We start from the raw sequence: 23,592 nt of genomic DNA, 5'->3' as shown, positions 1-23,592 counted from the left end.
CAAGGAGGTTAATTCTGGTCTCTGCTTCCTGGGTGCCAAGTCCAGCTCTGCCTGTATGCTGTGGAGACCCTCCATGCTGTCTGCACCTAGAAACGTCTCTTCTCAGTTTTCCCTGAAAAGCATATGATTTGGAACAGAAAGTTGAACCTAAGTCATTGTCTCCAGCAGCTACACTCTGCCCTGAGAAGGAAGCCTCATGTTCCAAGACCAGAACATTGAAGAGACATGAGTCTAGAAGCAAATGCCGATACAAAAAATAATCCAAACACTGAAAGGGGTGAAATGGGTGCAGGAATTTGAAAACACAAGCCTTCAAGTCTTCCACTTTTAAGAAGCAGAGAGTGTTTTCCTGAGACCTGGAATTTTTATTAGGAAGAACCAGATCACACTCTGGGGTAGAGAACAAGTGGTCTAAAATCCAACCCAACATATGCTCAAAGAGGTTTCCAACCAATGAGTAACAAGGTGTATATTGAATGGGGTGGCACCCAGTTAATCCAACACTGCCCTATATGGCACACCGCTGGAATTTGGAATTAGATTGTGCAGTTTGAGTCTAATCCCCACTACATTGGGTTGTGCAAACTGGAGAAAGTTGTCTCAGAAACTTCGTGATGGAAGAGCCAGGAGTAAGCCCAGGGCATCATGAGGTGTGGCCCAAAACACAAACAAAAAGAAACCTCTCATTTTCCTCAACCCTAAAATGAAAACTCTAATAATAACAGGAGGGCCTGTGAAGTCTTAGCTAATTGATCCACATTTAGCCAGGCTAGAATTTCCAGTTAGAAGAGCAGAACCATACAGTGAGCAGGAAAGGGACAGGCAAAGGATGTTCTAAGGGAGTCACTGCTGTGGGGGCAGATTTCTATCCTTGGAGATGGAGATGATATATTCCACGCTGTCCCTGAGGTAACCTGAGGAAGATCCTGATTTCTGAAGGAACAATATAACTTGACAGGTTTAGTGCAGGAATTTACTATCGGGTTTGTTTTGTTTTTTACAAAAGGAATAAGGACTATAGGGCTGGAGTGATAGCACAGCAGTAAGGTGTGTGCCTTGCACGTGGTCAACCATCCAGCCTCCAACCAAGATGATCTTCAAGACAATAAATTTCAGTCCTGAAAGCCAGACACTAAAGCAATTTGAGTGACTTTGGAGTTTCTTTGAAGCCCTGCCCTGACCCACCCCACAACACATAAATGTTCCCTAATATCCTTTGCCTATCACCCTAAAAACCAACCCGGGTTCAATTCCTGGTATCCCATATGGTCCTCCTGAGCCTGCCAAGAAGGATTTCTGATTGCAGAGCCAGGAGTAACCCCTGAGTGCCACTGGATATGGCCCAAAAACAAAAACCCACAAAGGACATAAAACAGCAAATTATATAACTCCTAGATGTTTGCTCAATTGAAACAAGAACTAATGAAGCCAAGAGCATTAGCCCAAATTTGCCTTGTACCTGGCTAACCCTGGTTAGATCCCCGGCACCCCATATGTAACCCCTGAGCCTGTCAAAAGTAATTTCTGAACTTGGAGTCAGGAGAAACCCCTGAATGCTGCCCCCTGCAAGAAAAGAAACAAGAACATATATTCACTAAGAGACTTATAGATAAATGTTCACAACAGTTTTATTCATAATAACCAAAGCAAAAGAAAAAATGGTGAGTAAAAAGACCAGCTGTAGTATATTTATACAATGAGCTATTATTCAGAGATTAAAAGAATTACTGATTTGGGGGCTGAAGAAATAGCATGGAGGTAAGGCGATTGCCTTTCATGTAGAAGGTCGGTAGTTCAAATCCTAGCATTCCATATGGTCCCCTGAGACTGCCAGGAGTGATTTCTTTTTTCTTTTCTTTTCTTTTTTTTTTTGGTTTTTGGGCCGCTCTCGTTTGACACTCAGGGGTTACTCCTGGCTATGTGCTCAGAAATTGCCCCTTGCTTGGGGGACCATACGGGACACCGGGGGATCGAACCACAGTCCGTCCTACGCTAGCGCTTGCAAGGCAGACACCTTACCTCTAGCGCCACCTTCCCGGCCCCCAGAAGTGATTTCTAAGCATAGAGCCAGGAGTAACCCCTGAGCACTGCCGGGTGTGACACAAAAACAAAAAACAAAACAAAACAAAAAAGAATTACTGATCCATCAAAAGCCTGGATGAATTACAAAAATATTATACTTGGCAAAAATATCCAGAGGCAAAAAGGTATCTGCACAGGTTTTCAGTTTTTGTCTTTTTAGGCCTCACCAGCAGTGCTCAGGGGTTACTCCAGCTCTGCACTCAAGAAATCACTCATGGTGGTGCGGAGGGACCATATGGGATGCTAGGGATCAAGAACCAAGCTCTGGGGCCGGAGAGATAGCATGGAGGTAAGGCGTTTGCCTTTCATGCAGAAGGTCATTGGTTTGAATCCCGGCGTCCCATATGTTCCCCTGTGCCTGCCAGGAGCAATTTCTGAGCATGGAGCCAGGAGTAACCCCTGAGCACTGCCGGGTGTGACCCAAAAACCACACACACAAAAAAAAAAAAAAAAAAAAAAGAACCAAGCTCTGTCCACATGCAAGGCAAACCCCCTATCCACTATGCTATTGCTTATATAGATTTTAAAAAACTGCGCAATTATATCTATATAATATTCTAGAATAGGCACAAAGACAAGCTCTGTGGTTACTGAGGGATGGGAATGGAGAAAGTGCACTGACTACATACCAAAGGAATTTTGGGAGCAGCGGGCAGAGACTACTTGATCATTTTGGTGACACATACAAGTTAATGACTTTGTCAAAACTCTTCCAACGTACTTTTTAAAAGGTAGATCTTATTATAGATTAGCTAGACTTCAAATACACTTAGATTTTGGTGTTTTTGTTTTTGTTTTTGAGCTACACTTGGTTTTATTTGAGGACTAATCTTTATTTTATGCTCAGAGGTCTCTCGTAGCAGTGCTCAGGAGAGCATAGGGTGTCAATTTTTGAATCTAGGCCTTCTGCATACCAAAAGCATATATTTTGCCTGTTGAGCTAATTTGTTAATTCCTTGGGGTCCCATGGTCTTTTCTGGATGACTCTAGGTCCCAAGAAAACTCTGAATTCAGGCTGTCATGGAAATGCTACAGTGTTAAACCAGTCTTCAGCTATAGTGATTAGGGGGCCAGGGGCGTGGTTCAGTAGGAAAACACCTGCTTCACCTGTGTGAGGCCCTAGGTTCGATCCCTACACTGCAAAATCAAGGCAGTGATTACAGGACAATAGTGCTCCTGGATAGTGCAGAAAATCAACTATTTTCACCTCCTCTTGAGCAATCCTATTCCAGGCTGGATGGCATTTCCAATGTGAAGAAACACACTCAGCAATCATCTGGGAAGGCAGAGTGTCACAAAGAGACCAAGTCCTCTCCAGAGCCAGATGACAGCCCTCGGAGGCCCAGACACCAGGAAACAATGAGGCCATAGAGAGAAAAATATGAAAGAAAGCTGGGCTACTGGCCACAGGGCCAGCTTCCTCTTTTATGAGCTCATGGTCAAAACCAGGCTGGTGGGAGGGTGCCAGCGATAAAGTGAGTTTATTTTTCCCTAACTTGGTTCTGAGTCACACCAGGCAATTACCCTTCCCAGAAAGTCGCCTCAGGGCTCACCCCCTGGCAGCCAGTCAGGCTCCAATACTCACACGCGATTGCCCACTTGGCTGGGCAGCAAGTCTGCCAACGCCTTCCCACCCCCAAGTGCTGTTCTTGGGGGTAGAGGCCCCTCCCAGCCTTCAAAGGCAAGGACAGTAGCAGCTGCTTTGAAACTTGGAGCAAGGCATGTCTAACTTTTGCTTACACAGGGGTACACTGCTGAATCATGAGCTGCGGAGGAGGGAGACCCATTAGAGAGTTTAAGCCCTTGGCTTTATAGCTCAATTTACCCAGTAAATGCTAGTGTCACCAAAGGTAGGACAAAGGAGAATTGCTTTATAGTGGTATTTTGCCTCCCATGAATTAAATCTCAATCATAGTCTCTAGGACTGGCCTGAGAGCTATCTATAGAAGGCCTTGGGTTCAGTGTCTGGCACCACTCAGAAAGGAAAACTTAGAGCCTTACATTCCTGGCCTTTTCAGGCAGCCTGTTTTGAGACACTCACTTCTAAGTACTGAACACGGAACAAACAAGATGATGCTGCTTTGAAGAAATTAAAATTTGCAGAAAGGAAATCGAGAGATGGTACAGGGATTGAGCTTGTGTGTAGCACACTCTGATTAAATTAAATCTAGGTACCTGATGGTCCCCCTAATGATCACCAGGTGTATCCTTGGGCTCTCTGCTCCTACCTCTGCTGCCAGGGTGGCCCAGATAATCCCCTGCACTTTAAGGCCCAGTCAGCAGTTCGTCTTCAGGCTTCCTATTGAGCGCCCCCTTCCTATTAGCCAACGCTCAAGGAGAGGAGCCACTAGACCTCCTGAGTTGGGCTTCAAAGGCCCTCAAATATGTAAATAAACAATATCTGTAAGAAGCAAATTGAGAGCAGACAGAGGAGTCACAGATGTTGGGTTCCTGGAAGCCAGTGTTGGCACAAAGCAGGGATGTGGGGTCCTTATCCCAGCTCCCCACTCTCAACTGCCTGAATAGATTTGGTGGAAAGAGGCCAGCTACTAGGTAGGTCCAAGGGTGTAACCTCCCTTTACAAAGGTACTTGGTGCTTCGGGCCTTCTGGTCCTTTTTTTTTGCGTCAGGGAAACTGGCCCTTACCTTCCTAAGACCCAGATGAAAACCTTTGAGGGTCATTTATTAACTTGTTGCCAAGAACTCATTATCCACTCTATTATCAGGCCTCTAGCAAGAACTGTTCTAGCTAGAATTCGTGTGTTGGGCTGTGGAAGGCTGCTCAGATCCACTGACATTGGCTAAATAAGATCTAGGAGTGTGGAAGTCTCTTCTTCTCTGAAAAACCACAAAACTAAACTGAGCTAGAAAGGGAAGGAAGAGGGGAATAAAAGAAAAAAAAATAAACTGTCTCAAAGGCAAGCTAGATGACTGAGTGTAAGCCATCCTTAGCTAGAATGGGACAGGGTCCTGGGCTTCAAAGGGGAGGAAAGCAATTCATTGAACCATGAAAAAAACAGCTGTTTGGTAATGTGATGTTTGCCCTGTCGTATAGATACATCTCTCAGATTAATTTTTGTTTGGTTTTGGTTTTGGGGCCACACCTGGCAGCGCTCAGGGGTTACTCCTAGCTCTGCTCTCAAATTTTGCTCCTGGCAGGCTGAGGGAACCATATGGGATGCCAGAGATCAAAGACGGGTCTGTCCTGGGTCAGCTTCGTATAGGCAACCACCCTACTGCTGTGCTATCGTCCAGCCTTCAGATTAATTTTTTTAAAGAAAAAAAGAGAGAGGGAGAGGGGAAGGAGAAAGAGAGAAAGAAAGAAGAAAATGTCTGCCAAAGAGGTAGGCAGGAGAGACGGCAGAGAGTTGTGGGGGTGGGGGGTAGGTACATTGATGGCAGGAAATGTTCTCTGGTGAAAGGATGAGTGTTAGCCACCATATGACTGAAAGTCAATCATGAACAACTTTGTAACTTTGTATCTCACAGTGATTCAATTAAAGAATTTATTAAATAAAATAAACAAAACCCAAAAAGTTTTTTTGGGGGGTGGGTCACACCCAGCGCCACTCAGAAATCAGAAATCGATCCTGGCAGGCTCGGGGGACCATGTGGGATGCCAGGATTCGAACCACCGTCGTCCTGTATTGGTCATGTGCAAGGCAAACACCCTATCACTGTACTACCGCTCCAGCCCCCAAAACCCAAAATTTTTAATTACTTAATAGTTTGGACTGAAGAGAGTGCTAAACAGGCTAAGTCTGTACTTTACATGCAAGAGGCCCAGTATTGATTTCTGGCATCATCTGCTCCCCTAAGCATTTCCAGGAGTGACTCACTCCCACCCAAGCAAGGTGCCAGGAGTAGCATCTGAGAGCAGCCAGGTGTGCCTCCACAAAAGGTCCTCGAGCACTGTAGGACGCTTTTTTTGTTTGTTTTTTGTTTTGTTTTTATTTTGTTTTTGGGCCACACCCGGCGGTGCTCAGGGGTTACTCCTGGCTGTCTGCTCAGAAATAGCTCCTGGCAGGCACAGGGGACCATATGGGACACCGGGATTCGAACCAACCACCTTTGGTCCTTGGATCGGCTGCTTGCAAGGCAAATGCCTCTGTGCTATCTCTCCAGGCCCAGGACTCTTTCTTTTTAATAATATATTTAAGCACCATGATTACAAACATGTCTGTAGTTGGGTTTCAGTCATAAAAAGAACACCCCTTGAGGATGGGAGGGAAATTGGAGACATCAGTGGTGGGAAATGTGCACTGGTAAAGGGTATTGTATATTGTATGACTTTAACTGTGGAAAAAACAACAAATGTATTATAAACAATCTTATATCCATGGTGTTTAATAAAGTAATTGTTTAATACTGTAAAAAAAAAAAAAAAAGAACACCCCTCTTCACCAGTGCAACATTCTACCCTTAAGTTTGATCCCACCACCACATTTTCCCTAAGCACCTCTGGAGCAACCCCAACCCCTGAGAACTACAGAGTCGTCCCCAACCACCAAAGCCAATAAGTAAATAAAAGGTATTTGTTATTTTCCAACATAGACAAGCATTGAATCATTATGATTATACCTAATGACGCTGTTTGGATTTCAAGGATGCAGAATATTCTCATGCTCACAATGCAGGGGTGTTGGTGCTGGCTGGAACAGGTAAACACACCATGAGTGGCAGAGCTCATACATACCTGACTGCAGTGTGCTAGATCATACACTGTTGTGGCAATGGAAGTCCCAACAGCAGAGCCCTTGGGAAACCTCTCTGTGAGTTGGGTTCTCTCTCTCTCTCTCTCTCTCTCTCTCTCTCTCTCTCTCTCTCTCTCTCTCTCTCTCTCCCTCTCTCTCTCTCTCTCCCTCTCTCTCTCTCTCTCTCTCTTTCTGTGTCTCTCTTCCTCTCCCTCTGTCTCTCACTCTTTTCTCTCTCACTTCTTTCTCTCTTTCTTGCCCCTTGTCTAAATTTTTTTAAGCAGGGGTCAGAGGATTAGTACAATGGGTAGGACTTGCATAAGGCTGACCTTGTTCCATCCCCAGCATTCTATATATCTCAAGCACTGACAGGAGAGAATGGAGAGCCAGGAGTAACCCCTGAGCACTACCAGGTGTTGCTCAACCCCCTCCCCAAATCTCTTTCTGGTAGTTATTCCTGGTTTTATCCTTGGCATTGTGGCTGGTCCTCTGAGCACCACCAGGAGTGATCCCTGCACATAGAGCCATAAGTAACCCCTGAGCACAGCCAGGTGTCTCAATACCTCATAAAAATAAAACAAAGTAAATAATATAATAAGTGAAAAGTAGAATGAATTCCAGCACTGAATGTGGAAAAAAAAAACAGGTGTGCCCAAGAGCATAAAGGTAGGTGTGGCCGAAAACAATAAAATAAAAGAGAAAGAGAGAAAAGAAAATTCCTGAGTCTATTGAGTTTTTTGTTCTTGCTATTTGTTTTGGGACCACACCCCGTAGTGCTCAGGGGTTACTACTGGCTCTGTACCTAGAAATCACTCCTGACCACCTTGGGGGACCATATAGATGCTGGGGGCCATAACAGGTCAGTCTAATGCAAGGCAAGCCCCTATCATCTGTACTATTTCTCTGGCCCCAATTCTGCTGTGTCTTAAACACCTTTGGCCCAAAATAATCCACATGCCAAAGTTGCCCAGTTTGAGTGAGTCATTGTGTCCTTCTCCTGATAACTTCTGGAGTTGAAATTTAAGTACAACTTCCTCTAACACCCCTTTATTAGAATGTATGTAAAAAAAATAAAGAATATATGTTTTGCTGCCCAATATAAAGATTGCTGCCCAATTTCCTTCCTATCTCAAATCCATCTCCAGCCAACAAATAGTTACTGACCTTCTACTAAAACCCAGTATTGCAAAGAGCTTTCATTTTCCTCTCTGAGTGCAAGGACAAAACACAGTTAGCCACTGTTGGGTACCCCCAGCCACCTCTTTTAAGAGGAAGTGTGGGGGCCTGTGAAGGTACACAGCTGGATAAACAGATGGCTTTGAGGATGAGTAGTAGCTTTGGGAATATTTATCAAACCCTTGCTAAGTGAAAGGCCAAGTGCTGGGGATATCACAAGGACAAGGGCAGACAGAGATGACCTCTCTACTCGGGGAGATTATAGTCCAGTCGAGGGACAAACAACAAAAAGTAAGCAAATACATAAAACTGAGGAGCGTTATAAAGAAAACAAACAGAGCTAAAAAGAGGTTAGAGGGAGGTCAAGATGTGAAGTTAGTAAAGGGAATGAAGAATGGGGTGAGCCTGGGACTGGGGAGGAAATGAGACTGGAAATGTCAAGGGGAGAAGGACCTGTTCTCTAGGGACAGGGCAGTGAGAACCGGTCTAGTTGCTGGTATCAGCCCCTGGCTCTCTATGGCCTTCACTCATCTCCCAACCTCTCCACCCCCACCCCAAACATGCCCTCCTTGGTTTAATGATTCACTCCCAACCTTTTCCTAACTTCCTCATGGCAGGGAAGGGATGGGCAGAGACCTTGGGTCTGAGGTGGTCAGAAGAGCAGCAGGAATGGTGAGCATTCTTTATCCTGCTCTGGTCTTGCCACAAAGAAAGGTCTTTCTGTGCCAGGAGGACGGTAAAGGTAACTAGGCCCAGCTGTAGGACTGGATTCCAGATGTAGGAGGTAGTGTCGAAATAAAATCCTACCATCCCTCCCCTTCTTCTCCCTCCCCTGCCTAATGCCCCGGAGAAATTTTCCATCACAAACAACTTTAACATTCCTGACCTTGAGTGCCCCCCCACTCTCCCACCAACCAGTTTTCTTCCACCATCACTATATCCCCCCACCCCCAATTTCTGTTGCTGTATACGGGCTTTCCATACAAGCAGTCTTAGACCTCTGTGGATCTTTGTGTAAGGTACAGGGAGTATAGAGATAAGGATACACAGGGTCATGTGCTCAGATGTGAAGAAAGGAGGTAGGTAGGTGTAAATGCAGATATGGGGAAGGAATTTGATTTATAGAAGGCCTTGTTTATGCCAGTTAGAAAGAACTGTGCAACCTAAAGGTGTCCCATGAGTTTAGCAGAAATAGGGGCTATAAAATAAGGTAACCCAGGGCCAGAGAGATAGTATAGTAGATAAGGCCCTTCCTTGGACATGCCCAGTGATTCTGCCCAGGCCCACCAAGAGTACATATGAGTTCACAGCAGGACCATAGTGATAGCCCAAACCCACCACCAGAAGCAGCAGCACTAGCAGCAAAAAAAAAAAAAAAATCCCAGGTGTTCCTTATTTGTTTTCTGCTTATGAACTGTCTTAGCTTTTCTTAAGACAGAAGATGTAAATTGGGAAGAGGAAGAGAGCATGAGGCTGCAAGTTCTATTCCCAGCACTACCCTGTATGCACAGTGCTATTGAAAACACAGTTGAGATCCCAGAAAAACAAAGTGTGACATTTCTCCAGGTACCCCTACATGGCAAGCAAAGGTATGACTCTCGGTCAACAACTCTGAAAAGGGAAGGGGAAGATGTTGGAAATTTGTATGTTAGAATAGCATCTCAAGATTTGTTGAGACAGAGAATGTATAAATAAACATTCACAAACTATGTACACATATACAGACCTGAATTTTTATTCCATTTTTCAGGAACACAGAGCAAATGCTATGTGCAAGATTCTATGCTGGGTTCTATGGAAGACAGACAAGTGTGACACAGCCTCTCCTGGAAGAGGTCATACACGTGTTCACCATATGTACCATGTACAGTGATCTGGGGTCAAAATCTGAGCCAAAGGCTTCTCAAATGCCTGGACTAAGCTTTGATCCCTCATGCACTTGCTGTCAGCACCCCCATTTTCCATGCTCCCTGGCTCTAATGATATCCATCTCATTATTAAATTCTAAGGATTTTATGCGAGGAATAGCTCTTAGCCAGTCTCTTAGTTCCTTCTGTCATGGCCTTCTCAGACTGTTATCTAACATCCACTGAAACTCTCCGATTGCCTCCTGACCCTGCCTTTGTGTCCCCACCCAGAGCATTGGTGAAATATCTTTCTCACTTCCCTACTTGGATTGTCCTTCTTCCACATCATCTCATGACCCACAAGTTCCATAGCCTAGAGACAAGCCCCAAATCCAGGCCTTGATAACCTCCCAGACTCTGTCCAAATCCTTTCAAGTCATCATTAATTCCCACTACTCCTTCACAGGAAATTTACTCTAAGATTGTTTTTCTTGTGATTCCCCAAACACATCCTGTACTTTTCCAGCTCAAGGTCTTTGTTGATTCCATTCTCTTTCTCACAGTCATCTTCCACAATTGACTAAGAGATCCTACCCAGGGCTCAAGGTCATCTTAGAAGTCACTCTTTGGGTTGGAGAGATAGCACAGCAGTAGGGCATTTGCCTTGCATGCTGCTGACCTGAGACCAATCCGGGTTCGATCCCCGGCATCCCATATGATCCCTGAGCCTGCCAGGAAGTGATTTCTGAGTGCAGAGCCAGGAGTAACCTCTGAGCACCGCCCATTGTGGCCCAAAACTCAAAAGCAAAACAAAACAAAAAAAGTCACTCTTCCATTAAGCCTTGCTTATTTGATTAGACAGATATGAGCTCTAGCTCTTTTGTACCATCAATAACACCTAGTCTTTCATTTTCTTGGCCATCTCAAAAGAGTTCTCCTGGGGCTGAAATTATAGTACAGTGGGCAGGGTACACAGCCAACCCGATCAAACTCGTGGTCCTCCAAGTCTGCCAGAAGTGATTCTTGAGTGCAGAGCCAGGAGTAACCAGAGAATCCCTGGGTGTGGCCTCCCCCTACCCCCAAAAAACGAGTTCTCCTGTCAGGGTCCCCTTTCCATGCTATGAGACTCAGGTTGAGGAGCCACTGCATCTGGCTGTCTCACTCATCAAAACACTAACTGAAACCCAGTCTCAGAACTGTCCTGTCCTATTCACATTAAACAGGTTTCCTGGAACTTCTGAATGATCAGAAATGTAAAGTCTGGGGCCGGGAAGGTGGTGCTAGAGGTAAGGTGTCTGCCTTGCAAGCGCTAGCATAGGACGGACCGTGGTTCGATCCCCCGGTGTCCCATATGGTCCCCCCAAGCCAGGGGCGATTTCTGAGCGCATAGCCAGGAGTAACCCCTGAGCGTCAAATGGGTGTGGCCCAAAAACCAAAAAAAAAAAAGAAAGTCTGCTGCCACAGGAAGATGTATCAAGTGTGTCTTATTGCCATTCCTAGAACATAATGTTAAAATGGTAAAATGTGCTTCACATATATTTTATTTGCTTTCTACAAGGGACAAATCTGGGGACTGCTAAACTATATTTTTGGCTTTTGGGTCACACCTCGTGGTGCTCAGGGCTTACTCTGCACTCAGGTCACTCCTAAGGGACTCTAGGGAATATGTGGGGTGCCAGAATTGAACCTAGGTCATCCCATATGGAGTTGCAGAACTGAATGTGTGTCAATGTGTGTGTGATGGGGGGCTGGGAATGATCGAGAAAATTTGGCAATAGTAAAAGGTTCTTTTTGGGGGAAAGTGGGGCACACCCGACGGCGCTCAGGAATTACTCCTGGCTCTGTGCTCAGAAATCAAGCCTGGCGGGCTCAGGGGACCATATGGGATGCCAGAGATCAAACCTGGGTCTGCCCCGAGTCAGCCGTGTGCAAGGCCTTACCGCTGTGCTATCTCTCCGGACCCAGTGTTCTGGTCACTAGAAGAACCAAAAACTAAATCAATTCCAACTCAATTGGATGATGCTGAATTTGAGGCGTCTGGACACGCTTGCCCGTGTTGCATTTCTTGGATGAAAAGGGGGTTGTGTGAGGGCAGAACAATCAGTAGGGTGTTTGCCTTGCATGTGGCCAACCCGGGTTTGATCCTGAAATCCCATATGGTCTTCCTGCACTGCCAGAAGTCATTCCTGAGGGCAAAGCCAGGTGTAAACCCTGAGCACTGCTGGGTGTGACCCAAAAGCAGAAAAAGGAAAGAAAAGAGAAAAAAAAGGGTCGTAAGTGGAAAAAGTTTAAGAAGCCGAACATTATATTTCCTTTCTCTTAGTCTTAGCTATTCCTTTAACTTCTCTATCCAGGTGCAGCACTGAATGGTTTTTTGTAACAGACTGTGGGTCCTTCTCCCTTTCGCTCAAGTCCAGTCCAGACTTGATCGGGTCTCCCCGATCTCGCCCACCCCGCTCCCTGTCTCAGCTCACGTCCTCATCACTCACACGGGGGCGGCCGCGAGTGGAACCAACCAAGCTTCCCTCCTTCCCTCCCTCCCGCGGCGGCTCCGTCTGCGGAATTTCCCGCGGGCTCCCGCCGAGTGCCCAGCGCGCCCAGGCGCGGGTGGAGCTGCCAGGGACCCGCCCACGTCCCTGCACCCTACAAAAGCTGCGCCGAGCACCCTGCACCCCACTCCCTCTACTGCTGGACTCGCGATGTGTCGCTCTCAGAGCTGCGTCCCTACCATGACAGTGCTGCCATCTCCGAGCCTGGTCCCCGCCGCCAGCAGCCCGGCACCCCGACGGGGCTCGGGGCCCGAGATCTTCACCTTCGACCCTCTCCCGGAGCGGACGGTGGTACCCACCAAGCGCCCCAGCATCTCCCGCGCCCACCGGAAGCGCGCCCGCAGGGTCCTCTACCCGCAAGTGGTGAGTGTCGCCCGAGCGCACGTCGCGGGAGGCAATGTGGGGGGGTGACACGACGGGACCCTGAACCCTAAGCTCACCACCTGTTCCCCCTTTTTTTGTCCCCCCCCCAGAAAGTGCGGCGCCAGCTGCCAGCCGAGGAACCGAACCCTGCCAAAAGGCTTCTCTTTCTCCTGCTCGCCGTGATCTTCTGCCAGATCCTGATGGCAGAAGAGGGTGTCCCCGTCACCATGGCCGCAGAAGAAGCCCCCAACGCCGCGTCCCCCACGCCCACCGCAGCTCCCCCGGTCCTCGAACCTCTGAACCTGACCTCGGAGTCTCCCGACTACTCGCTAGACCTCCGCTCTCTGCTCCAGCAGCACCCGGCCGCCTTCTGACAGACTGTTTAGATTCCCCCCAAAACTCTGAAAATCACAGCGACACCAGATGTGCCCGGTGCCCACCCCCCGAGTACCCCCGGATTGGAACTCCGAGGGTTCAACACTACAGCGGGTGCCAGAGAGTTGACCAGCCAGAGACCCATCGGGCTGGTCCGGCGCGAAAGGACAGTGTGGTTAATTTATTTTTCGCAGCTCCTAGATCCTATTTATACCTATTTATGCATATCCCCCTAGGTGATGGAGGGGCGTATGTCATATTTATTTTTTAACTTATGCAAGGGTGCAGGATGTGTGTTCCCCTCTGCTAACGAAGATCACGTATTTATTGAGCACTGTGGGGTCGGTGGAGGGAAAGACGGGGTGGAAGAAGAGTTGGGTGGTGGGTTGTATAGATTTAAGAGGGGGGGACACACTCAGATCCTCAGTTGCGCGGGTCTCCAACCCTGGGATGCTTCAGCAGACTCTTGGAAGTAACCAAGTCCAGTCCATCGAAGTCCTCGAAGATGCTTCCCAAGTGGGAGGCCAAAGAGGGCGGCAAACTCGATGGATTGTCGGGGGGCGGCTGTGGGGTCGCCCCGTATGTTCTGTGAACACAAATAAACTCGATTTACTGACAAAAGAGTGGTTTGCGTGTGTGTTTGCAAGAGGCGACGGCCTAGTCCCGCAGGCTCCCTTGGCACGGGCATCCGGACACCGGATGCAGAGCTGCCCGGTCGGCTGCAGAGTGGCCGCTGGGCCTCCCCGAAATGAAGCAACGTCCCCTTGGTCACATCCGGCTCCGGGGCGGAGCACCGAGTGTCGTGGGAGGAGGAGGCTGGAGCGACGCCAGGCCCCACCCCACTCGTGGGGGCCGCCCCGGTGGGCCGGGCAGGACTGCAGACCCGAGCCGAGCCTGCCGGGAAGGGGGCTGGCCAACGGGGGGAGAAGGTGGGGACTCTGGTGCTCCAAGGGGGCTGGGATCGCCGCAGCAGGGTGCGGTCTGGGCGGAGTGGGTGCGGGCCGGGCTTCCAGGAAGGCGGTGCGGCGCTCCAGGGGCCCCAACCGGGCTCCGTTGCCCCGCGCGTCCCGCCCTTCCCGAGCCCTCCCGCGTCCGGGAAGGTAGGAGGTTGCAGGGGCGACACTGTCGGGGCGCGGGAAGACCAGGCGAGGGGCTCAGGCACTGGGCCGGGGACCACCAGCATTTGCAGATAATACAGAAGCCGCCCTCGGCGAAGGCGGGACCCGAGCGGGGGTTGGAATCGCGCGAGGAGAATAACGGGAGCCCGGAGACTGAATGGGGGCCTGGATTTCGGGGGGCCGCAGAGTAGGCGGGGTCCAGTAGCAAAGGGGCTCTTCGCTGGGGACTCCGCTGCGCCCCTTTGCCTGCTGCAGAGGCTTTCTTTCCCTCCCTCCCCCCAGCGTCGCTGAGCCATGTTTTTCACCTGCGGCCCAAATGAGGCCATGGTGGTCTCTGGTGAGTATTGATATCTTAGCAACTAGAGACACCCCCACCCACCCCACTAGGGATCTGGCCTAGCCCCTTAGCCTATCTAGCTGTCAGCTACCCTGCTTCACCCCGCATGCCTGCAGGCTACCCTCTTGGGATTTCCAGTCCCTACCCCATCCGCGGCCCAGTTTCTTTCCCTTTCCCAAATTTCATCATGGGGGTTTCTCCACATCCGGCCCGTTATTTCCACCACCACCACCACCCCAGTAACGGTTCTGTGCGCTGCCCTCCTCTTGGGGCCCGCTGCTCACCCTGCCTTCCCCTTGCAGGCTTCTGCCGGAGCCCCCCAGTCATGGTGGCTGGAGGGCGTGTCTTTGTCCTGCCCTGCATTCAGCAAATCCAGAGGTAGGTGCGCTGAGAACCAGGAAAGAGGGGTTCCCCGATTTTCTCTTTCCTCCTTTTTTCACTGCTCACCCCACCTTCTTTTTTCCCCTAGGATCTCTCTCAACACACTGACCCTCAATGTCAAGAGTGAAAAGGTTTACACTCGCCACGGGGTCCCCATCTCAGTCACTGGCATTGCCCAGGTGAGGCTCTCAGAGCCTGTTCTCCCAAGCCAGTCCTCTGGCCCCCTCTCTGGCCCCAGGCATTATAGATCTATCTGATCTGCTCTTTCAAACATTTCCCTGCTAGTCTGGTTTTGTCCATGGACCCTAAAGTATTTGACTCCTCCTTGCTTCCTCCTGGGTTCCATGACACCACCCTCCTGACCCCTCTGCCACAGGTGAAAATCCAAGGGCAGAACAAGGAGATGTTAGCAGCTGCCTGCCAGATGTTCCTGGGGAAGACAGAGGCCGAGATTGCCCACATTGCACTGGAGACGCTGGAGGGCCACCAGAGGGCCATTATGGCTCACATGACTGTAGAGGTGGGCCTGAGACAAGAAAGGAGCTGGAAATGGGGAGAAAGTAACAAGGCATGGTACTTGCTTTGCACACACCCCCAACCCGGGTTTGATTCCTGGCATCACTTGTGGCCCCCTGACATGCTTAGGAGTAAGCCTTGAGCACGACCAGATGTGGCCCAAAAAGAAACAAAAAGAGATGGAAGGGATGTCAGACTGAGGGGTGTCTAGGACCAGTCTAGATTTGATTGCTGAGTTTCCCCTTCCCACCCTCCATTTATCCTAGGAAATCTATAAGGACCGGCAGAAGTTTTCAGAGCAGGTTTTCAAAGTAGCTTCCTCAGACCTGGTCAACATGGGCATCAGCGTGGTCAGCTACACCCTGAAGGACATTCACGATGATCAGGTACCTAGGAGCTAGTCCTTTATTTCTCTTTCTCTCTTTTTGGGGTGGAAGGTGGTTTGGGTCACATCCAGAAATGCTCAGGGTGTGCATTTCTAGCTCTGTGCTCAGGAGCCACTCCTGGCAGGGTTTGGGGACATATGGGATGCTGGGGATCCATCTCAGGTCGGCTATGTGCAAGACAAGCACCCTACCCACTGTACTATCACTCTGGGCCTCTACCTCTCTCATTTTTAATCAGTTATTTTCATTGTGGTATCATGGTTTATAGCAGTATCAATATTATAGGTGCCATGTTATTGTACCATCCCCAACTCCAGTGTCACAAGCTGAACCTGTTTTTTTGCTCGAGTCTCAAATTCTCCAGGGACTCTGATTTCTGCATCTCTCTCACTCTCAGGACTATTTGCACTCCTTGGGGAAGGCTCGAACAGCTCAAGTCCAAAAAGATGCTCGGATTGGGGAAGCAGAAGCCAAGAGAGATGCTGGAATCCGGGTGAGATATGGGGGACCCTTGGTCCCTGGAGGCTTCTTGAGCACACACTGGGCCAGAAAGGAAGGGGATCAATGAATAGAGTGGAGGCTGGTTGAATTGACAGAGGGACTAGATAGGTTGGGGTGGAGGCGGGGGGTGGGGGGGTGGGGGGGGCTAAGGTAAGGGAAGACAGAGAAGAGCAGGTTCCCACCTGTGGCCCTTCTCCCTCTACTCTCTCTCACCTGGTGTCTGCTTGGACAGGAAGCCAAAGCCAAGCAGGAAAAGGTGTCTGCACAATACCTGAGTGAGATTGAGATGGCCAAGGCTCAGAGAGATTACGAGCTGAAAAAGGCCGCCTACGACATCGAGGTCAACACACGCCGAGCACAAGCTGACCTGGCCTACCAGCTTCAGGTCTCATATTTTCATTCTCATACGGCTCTCTCACTCTCTCTCTCTCTTTTTTTCTAGAGAAGAAATAACACTTTATTGTTACTCTTTAGTGCAAAGACTGAACCCAGAGCTTTACACATGCAGGGCAAGTGCTGTAACATCCTGGCCCTTAATTTCTAATTACCATTTTTGTTGCTTATTTGTTTGGTTTTGGAGACACATCCAGTGATGCTTAGGGATTGCTCCTGACTCTGCACCCAGAAATTACTCCTAGCAGTGCATGTTAGACTATACGGGATGCCAGGGATTGAACTGGGTTGGCAGCGTGCAAGATAAGTGCCCTACTTGCTGTACTATCTCTCTTGCCTCTGTTGTTGAGCCTCATTATTTCCAGGTGCTATAATTTAAAACTTGCCCATTTGCTACAGTTCACCAGTAACCAGTCAGTACTTGTCACCTTTTGTGATCATATACAAATAAGCACAGAGAGACCAGCTGAGGTTGAAAAAGATGTTCTGCTTTCTTTCAATTCTCATACTGCAAGTAATATTCATTTTTATAATATATTTACTGCCATGCTTTTGTGAGGTTTTTGTTTGTTTGTTTGTTTGGGTGCTTTCAGTTCTTTATTTTTATTATTATTTGTTTGTTTTTATTTTTTGCGTCTCACCAGGCAGCGCTCAGGGGTTACTCCTGGTTATGAGCTCAGAAATCACTCCTGGTAGGCTCGGGGGACCATATGGGATGCCAGGATTTGAACCACCATCCTTCTGCATGCAAGGCAAACACCTTACCTCCATGCTATCTCTCCGGCCCCTATTATTAATTTTTTTTTATTTGGGGTCACACCTAGCAGTGCTCAGAAGTTATTTCTGGCTCTGCACTCAGAAATCACTCCTGGCAGACTCAAGAGACCATATGGGATGCTAGAGATTGAACTCGGGTCGGCCTCTAGCAAGGCAATCACCCTCCCTGCTGTGCTATTACTTTGGTCCCTGCTTTCAGTACTTATAAAAGACCCTTAAGGAGTTGGAGAGATAGCTTAATGGATTGAGCATATGCTTTGAATGCAGAAGACCTGGGTTTTAAACCCTGGCACCACATTTTCCCCTCCCCCAGCAGAGTGCTGGGAATAAAGCTTTCTTTTTTTGGAGGGGTCACACCTGGCAGCTCTCAGAGGTCACTCATGATTTTATGCTCAGATATTGCTCCTGGCGAGCTCGGATTCTAATCAGCGCCCTTCTGCTTGCAAGGCAAATGCCCTACCTCCATGCTATCTCTCCAGTCCCCAGTAAGGTAGTATTATGAACACAAATCATTTTAGGCCATTGCTGTTCAACTAGATATGTGTGTGCTTGGGGCCAGGAAAATGACCTAAAGGCATATTTTGCATCTGGGAGCCCTGGATTTGCTTTCCAGTACCATGTAGACATCCCCCTAGCATTGCTAGGATTAACTCCTAAGCACTACTGGGTGTGGCTCAAAACAAAAACGTAAACAGTTGTGATGATGAAAATGCTGTGTCCGGCTGGAGAGATAGCATGGAGGTAGGGCGTTTGCCTTGCATGCAGAAGGATGGTAGTCCAAATCCTGGCATCCCATATGGTCCCCCTGCGCCTGCCAGGAGCGATTTCTGAGCGTAGAGCCAGGAGTAACCCCTGAGTGCTGCCAGGTGTGACCCAAAAACCAAAAACCAAAAAAAAAAAAAATGCTGTGTCATAGAATGTGGGGATGAGGGCCAGAGTGGTAGCACAGCAGAAGAGTATTCACCTTGCACACGGCTGACCCAGGATGGACCAGGGTTCGATCCCCAGCATCCCATATGGTCCCCCAATCCTGCCAGTAGTTATTTCTGAGCAAAGAGCTAGGAGTAACTTCTGAGCGCCGTCAGGTGTGGCCCAAAAACAAAAAACAAAACAGAACAAATAAACGGGGATGCAGTTTGTGACACCAGCTTGCAAGTTCATCATGTGCAGACATCCATGTACTGATCCACATCTGCATGCATCTGGTGTGCTTGCTACAAATGCCACTAGCTCAGAGGAGAGCCCAGGCCAGGTCTTGGATCTGTGCAAGGAAATGGACTCCTCTGGACTGAGCCCCTGACCCCTCCACGTATCCCCTTCATGCCCCTCTGCTTTCACATCCCACCCAGGTGTCCTGGGCTTGTCTCTTGTTCTGGGTGCTCGCTCTTTAGCTCTGACTCTGCCTGTGCCTCCCACTCAGGTGGCCAAGACGAAACAGCAGATCGAGGAGCAGCGGGTACAGGTGCAGGTGGTGGAGCGGGCCCAGCAGGTGGCAGTGCAGGAGCAGGAGATCGCCCGCAGGGAGAAGGAGCTGGAGGCCCGAGTTCGGAAGCCCGCGGAAGCTGAGCGCTACAAGCTGGAGCGCCTGGCAGAGGCAGAAAGGTAAGGCCCCTCTGGTCCCTCTCGACCCCTTCGCTCACTCTCAGGCTCACCCCACACCCGAGATGAAGAGCCTTCACACCGGATTCATATGCAGATCTGGTCGCTGAAGCTTCTTGTTCTTAGGAATAAAGCCCATTGGAGCCTCTCCCTTTTTTCCTTTCTTTGCCCAGGTCCCAGATGATCATGCAGGCCGAGGCCGAAGCAGAGTCTGTGCGGGTGAGTCTCCAGTGGATTTGTGGAAGAGGTGGGGATTTTACTGCCTGAACTGCCATTCTGTCTTCACTGCTGTCCGCAGTCTGAGTATTTAACCAACCCCTGCCCAGATGCGTGGAGAGGCTGAGGCCTTTGCCATAGGAGCACGGGCCCGGGCCGAAGCTGAACAGATGGCCAAGAAAGCAGAAGCATTTCAGCTCTACCAGGAGGCTGCTCAACTGGACATGCTGCTGGAGAAACTGCCCCAGGTCTGGACTTATGTGGGCCCAGGAGAGGAGGAACAGAACCAGGGAATGAAGAGTAGGGGAGAACCAGGCCGGGGCCCATAAAGCATGGTGTGATTGAGACAGTGACTACAGTGAGGAGGGCAGGATGGTAGGCCCAGGCCTTAGACCCAAGTGACCACAGGCACTCAGTGGGCATGTCACCCGTCAGGTGGCAGAAGAGATCAGTGGTCCACTGACCTCCGCCAACAAGATCACGCTGGTGTCCAGTGGAGGTGGAGCCGTGGGTGCAGCGAAAGTGACCGGAGAGGTGCTGGATATCCTGAGCCGACTGCCAGAGAATGTGGAGAGACTCACAGGCGTCAGCATCTCCCAGGTGAGGCTTTTTAGGATGGGGACTGGGAGCAGAGCTGTGCCTTCCTAGCTGTGGATATAGCAGCTCTGCGGTACTGACATTAATTACTGTGTGCTACACAAAGGGACTTTGAGAGAAATTTTTTCTAATTAAACTTCCCTGGGGTAGGCAATATTTCCAAAGAAACTAAACTCAGTTTGTTAAGTCATCAACCTTATGCTGACAAAGATCCAGACTAGCTCTAGATCTTGTGCACAAGATCACTAACTGGTCCAGATCTCAGGATTAACTGTCACGAATTGGTCCAAGAAACTAATGGCGGCATGTGACAGTTAATCTTGAGATCTGTCATGACTTTCCTTGGCGCTTGTTTGTTTACCTGCATGCTCTGATCCTGGACATGTTATCAACTTCTCCCTACTTGTTTCCTCCCCCTTAAAAATCAGGTTAAGCAAAGCCAGAGAAGTAGTACAGTGAGTATTTTCCTTACATACAGCCGACCCTGATTCGAATTCCCTCCACCCATACGGTCACTTCGCAGGTGTGAAGGTCTCCCTCCCCCAAAAAATCAGGTTAATGATCAAACCTAGCAAATCCCACTAAGTGTATTAAATAATACACAAAAGTACTGAATCCTGGGGTGAAGTGTTAGCTCAGCAGTAGGGTGTGTTTGCCTTGTACAATGCCTACCTAAAATGGACCCAGGTTCACTCTCCAGCATCCCGTATGGTCCCTCGAGCCTGCCAGGAGTGACTTCTGAATGCAGGGCCAGGAGTACCCCCTGAGCACCGCCGGGTATGGCTCAAAAACAAAACAAAACAAAACCCACAACCAAATCAGGGACATTCAGGCTGGGTCCCTGGAGGCCTACAGTTGTGATTTAAATATTAGGGCTCTATGTACCAGGCTCTGGCCTCTCCTTACGTTTTTATTTGGTGAAGCAAGATAGATGTTTTTTGGGAGCCACACCCAGCAATACTCGTATTATCCTGGCCATGTACTCAGGAATGATACCTGCCTGTACTCGGGGAACTATATGGGATAGCAGGAGTTGAACCTGGTCAACCACATGCAAGGCAAGCACCTTACTCACTGTAGGCTCTGACCCTGTAGCAACATTGTTTTTGGTTTGATTTATTGTTTTGTTTGGAACCATTCTCAGCAATGCTCTAGGACTATTCCTAGTTCAATTCTTGGGGTATCTTGTAGTGTTGGGGATGGAACTTGAGGATCCCATATGCCAAATATGCTCTCTAACCCTTTTAGTCACCTTCATAGCTTTTGTGGGGGGCACACCCTGTGGCAATCAGGTTATTCCTGGCTCTGCGCTTAGAAATCAGTTCTGGCAGGTTCAGGGGACCATTTGGAATGCTTGGGATCAAGCCTAGATCGGCCACATTCAAGGCAAACACCCTACCTGCTGTGCTATCTCTCCTGCCACTCTTAACAGTAATTTTTTGTTTGTTTGTTTTTTGTTGTTGGGCCACATTCGGTGATGCTCAGGGGTTATTCCTGGCTATGCACTCATAAATCACTCCTGGCTTGAGGACCATATGGGACACTGGGGATTGAACTCATGTCCGTCCTGGGTCCGCTGCATGCAAGACAAATGCCCTGCTGTTGTGCTATTGCTCCAGCCCCTCTTCATGGTATTTTTAAAGGTTTAATTCTGTCACCAGATACTACTGACTCCAATTAAATAATCTAGCCACTTTAAGTTTTGGAAGGTACTCCAGTTTTCCAAGTACCAATCAGTTACCATAAGTCTTAATTTTTTTTGGTTTGGGTCATACCCGGCAGCACTCAGTGGTTACTCTTGGCTCTGCGTTCAGAAATAGTCACTGCCAGGCACAGGGAACCATATGGGATGCCGGGATTTGAACCACTGTTCATCCTGGATCAGCTGTTTGCAAGGCAAATGCCCTACCGCTGTGCTATTTCTCTGGCTTCCATACGTCTTAATTTTGTTTTGTTTTTTTGTTTTTTTGGGGGGCCACATCTGATAGCATTCAGGGGTTACTCCTGGCTCTGTGCTCAGAAAATACTCCTGGTAGGCTTAGGGGACCATTTGGGATGCTAAAGATAGAAACTCAGTCATACAAGGCATTGCTTGGTTGGCTGCATGCAAGGCAAACGCCCTACCTACTGTGCTATAACTCTAGCTCCTCAAGTCTTAATTTTGAAATGGTACATTTGGGGGATGGTGTGGGGGCTGTGGCCTTACTCACTGTAAGAAGTATCTTATCACTATCTCTCCAGCCCCAGACATAATTTTTATCAAAACTTACTTAGAAAGAAATTTAAAAAAATTTACTTAGAAAGATATGAGGGTAGATAAAGAGAGGAAGTACATGTTTAAGAGATCTTGGGCTTCTTTAGAGTGGAAAAATCAAAAAGCCATTGAGACAAGCATGATATGATACATGTGAAAGGGAGAATAGAGGCTTCAAGAGCAAGCTCCCCTGTCCCTTTTTTAAAAATAAATTTATTTTGGGGGCTGGAGCGGGCACTTGTCTTGCACACAGCAGATGTGGGGACCTAGTTCGATCTCTGGCATCCCACGTGATCCTCTGACCACCTCCAGGAGTAATTACTAAGTGGAGAGTCAGGAGTAACCCCTGAGTATCTCTGGGTATGTGACCCAAAAACAAAAAGCAAAAACAAACGTTTTTTGTTTTTTGTTTTTCAGCCACACCCATTTGATGCTCAGGGATTACTCCTGGCTAAGCGCTCAGAAATTGCCCCTGGCTTGGGGGGACCATATGGGACACCGGGAATTGAACTGTGATCCTTCCTTGGCTAGCTCTTGCAAGGCAGACACGTTACCTCTAGCGCCACCTCACCAGCCCCAAAAACAAACTTTTATTTTAAGCATTGTGATTTACAAAATTGTTAACAGTAGTGGTTGATATTCAGTGTTCCAATTCTACTCACCTTTTTATTTATTTGCTATCATGGATGCCAGAAAACTTCAATATTCCTGAAGATTCCTGGGGGTTGGAGACAGGGTTCCTAGTTTCCAAATTCAATTTCTTTGTCTTTTTCCCAGGTAAACCACAAACCATTGCGAACAGCCTGAGCCTTCATTGATACTACAATACTACCCTCGTGATACAAGTTGTCTGAATGGTCTCCACATTGCATGTATTTCAGCTGACCTCCAAGCATGTCTTTTGACAGTGGGGCTCCACCCCTGTGTCCTTGCCAAATAGCTTGTGCCTTGCCTGGGAGGGGAAGGGTTGTTGTTCCCCTTTCATGATCCCCATACTGCCAAGACTGCCAGTCCCCAGGGGATCCCATCCAGCCTTCTGATGATCCCATCCCACCCCCAACTTATTTAACTTCTTGATTAAATTAGACTGTCTACAATTAGAATGTCCAAAATTCATTCATAAGGGATGTGCTCAGAAAAAGCATGTGCATGGGGAGCTATAGCAAATGATTTTCATGCAGGAAGCCCAAGTTCAATTCTTGGTACCACTTGGTCCAGGCATTACCAGATAGGCCCCCAAAACAGATACAATGCCACCACAACCACCACCATCCCCCAAAACTGCTAGTGTATGCCCTGGAGATTCACAACTGTTTTAAATGACTAATGTGCACTGACACTTTTGAACAATTAAGAAAACAACTAGGGACTGAAAAGATAGTACAAAGGTTAAGGCAGTTTGTCTTGCACACTGCTGACCCAGATATTATC

The 23,592-nt window shown here is 48.5% G+C and overlaps 2 protein-coding genes across 2 annotated transcripts; both read left to right on the top strand.

Moving 5' to 3' along the window:
• The first annotated feature begins 12,493 nt into the window (after positions 1-12,493).
• Positions 12,494-13,148, top strand: IER3 (immediate early response 3). Its single transcript, XM_049765445.1, has 2 exons — positions 12,494-12,711; positions 12,822-13,148. Exons 1-2 carry the CDS (start codon positions 12,499-12,501, stop codon positions 13,083-13,085), a joined length of 477 nt encoding a protein of 158 aa, XP_049621402.1. The 5' UTR covers positions 12,494-12,498; the 3' UTR covers positions 13,086-13,148.
• Positions 13,149-14,036: 888 nt separating this feature from the next.
• Positions 14,037-23,258, top strand: FLOT1 (flotillin 1). Its single transcript, XM_049765383.1, has 13 exons — positions 14,037-14,186; positions 14,487-14,541; positions 14,844-14,919; positions 15,011-15,101; positions 15,299-15,442; positions 15,705-15,824; positions 16,222-16,317; positions 16,558-16,710; positions 18,916-19,097; positions 19,268-19,313; positions 19,421-19,558; positions 19,746-19,910; positions 22,939-23,258. The coding sequence occupies exons 2-13, from the start codon at positions 14,499-14,501 to the stop codon at positions 22,966-22,968; spliced, it is 1,284 nt and encodes a 427-aa protein (XP_049621340.1). The 5' UTR covers positions 14,037-14,186; positions 14,487-14,498; the 3' UTR covers positions 22,969-23,258.
• The last annotated feature ends 334 nt before the right edge of the window (positions 23,259-23,592 follow it).

The sequence above is a fragment of the Suncus etruscus genome, chromosome 18 (genome assembly GCF_024139225.1).
Source record: "Suncus etruscus isolate mSunEtr1 chromosome 18, mSunEtr1.pri.cur, whole genome shotgun sequence".
Taxonomy (NCBI): Eukaryota; Metazoa; Chordata; class Mammalia; order Eulipotyphla; family Soricidae; genus Suncus; species Suncus etruscus.
Note: the sequence above shows the minus strand (reverse complement) of the source record. Positions and strands in the feature narration are given on the sequence as shown.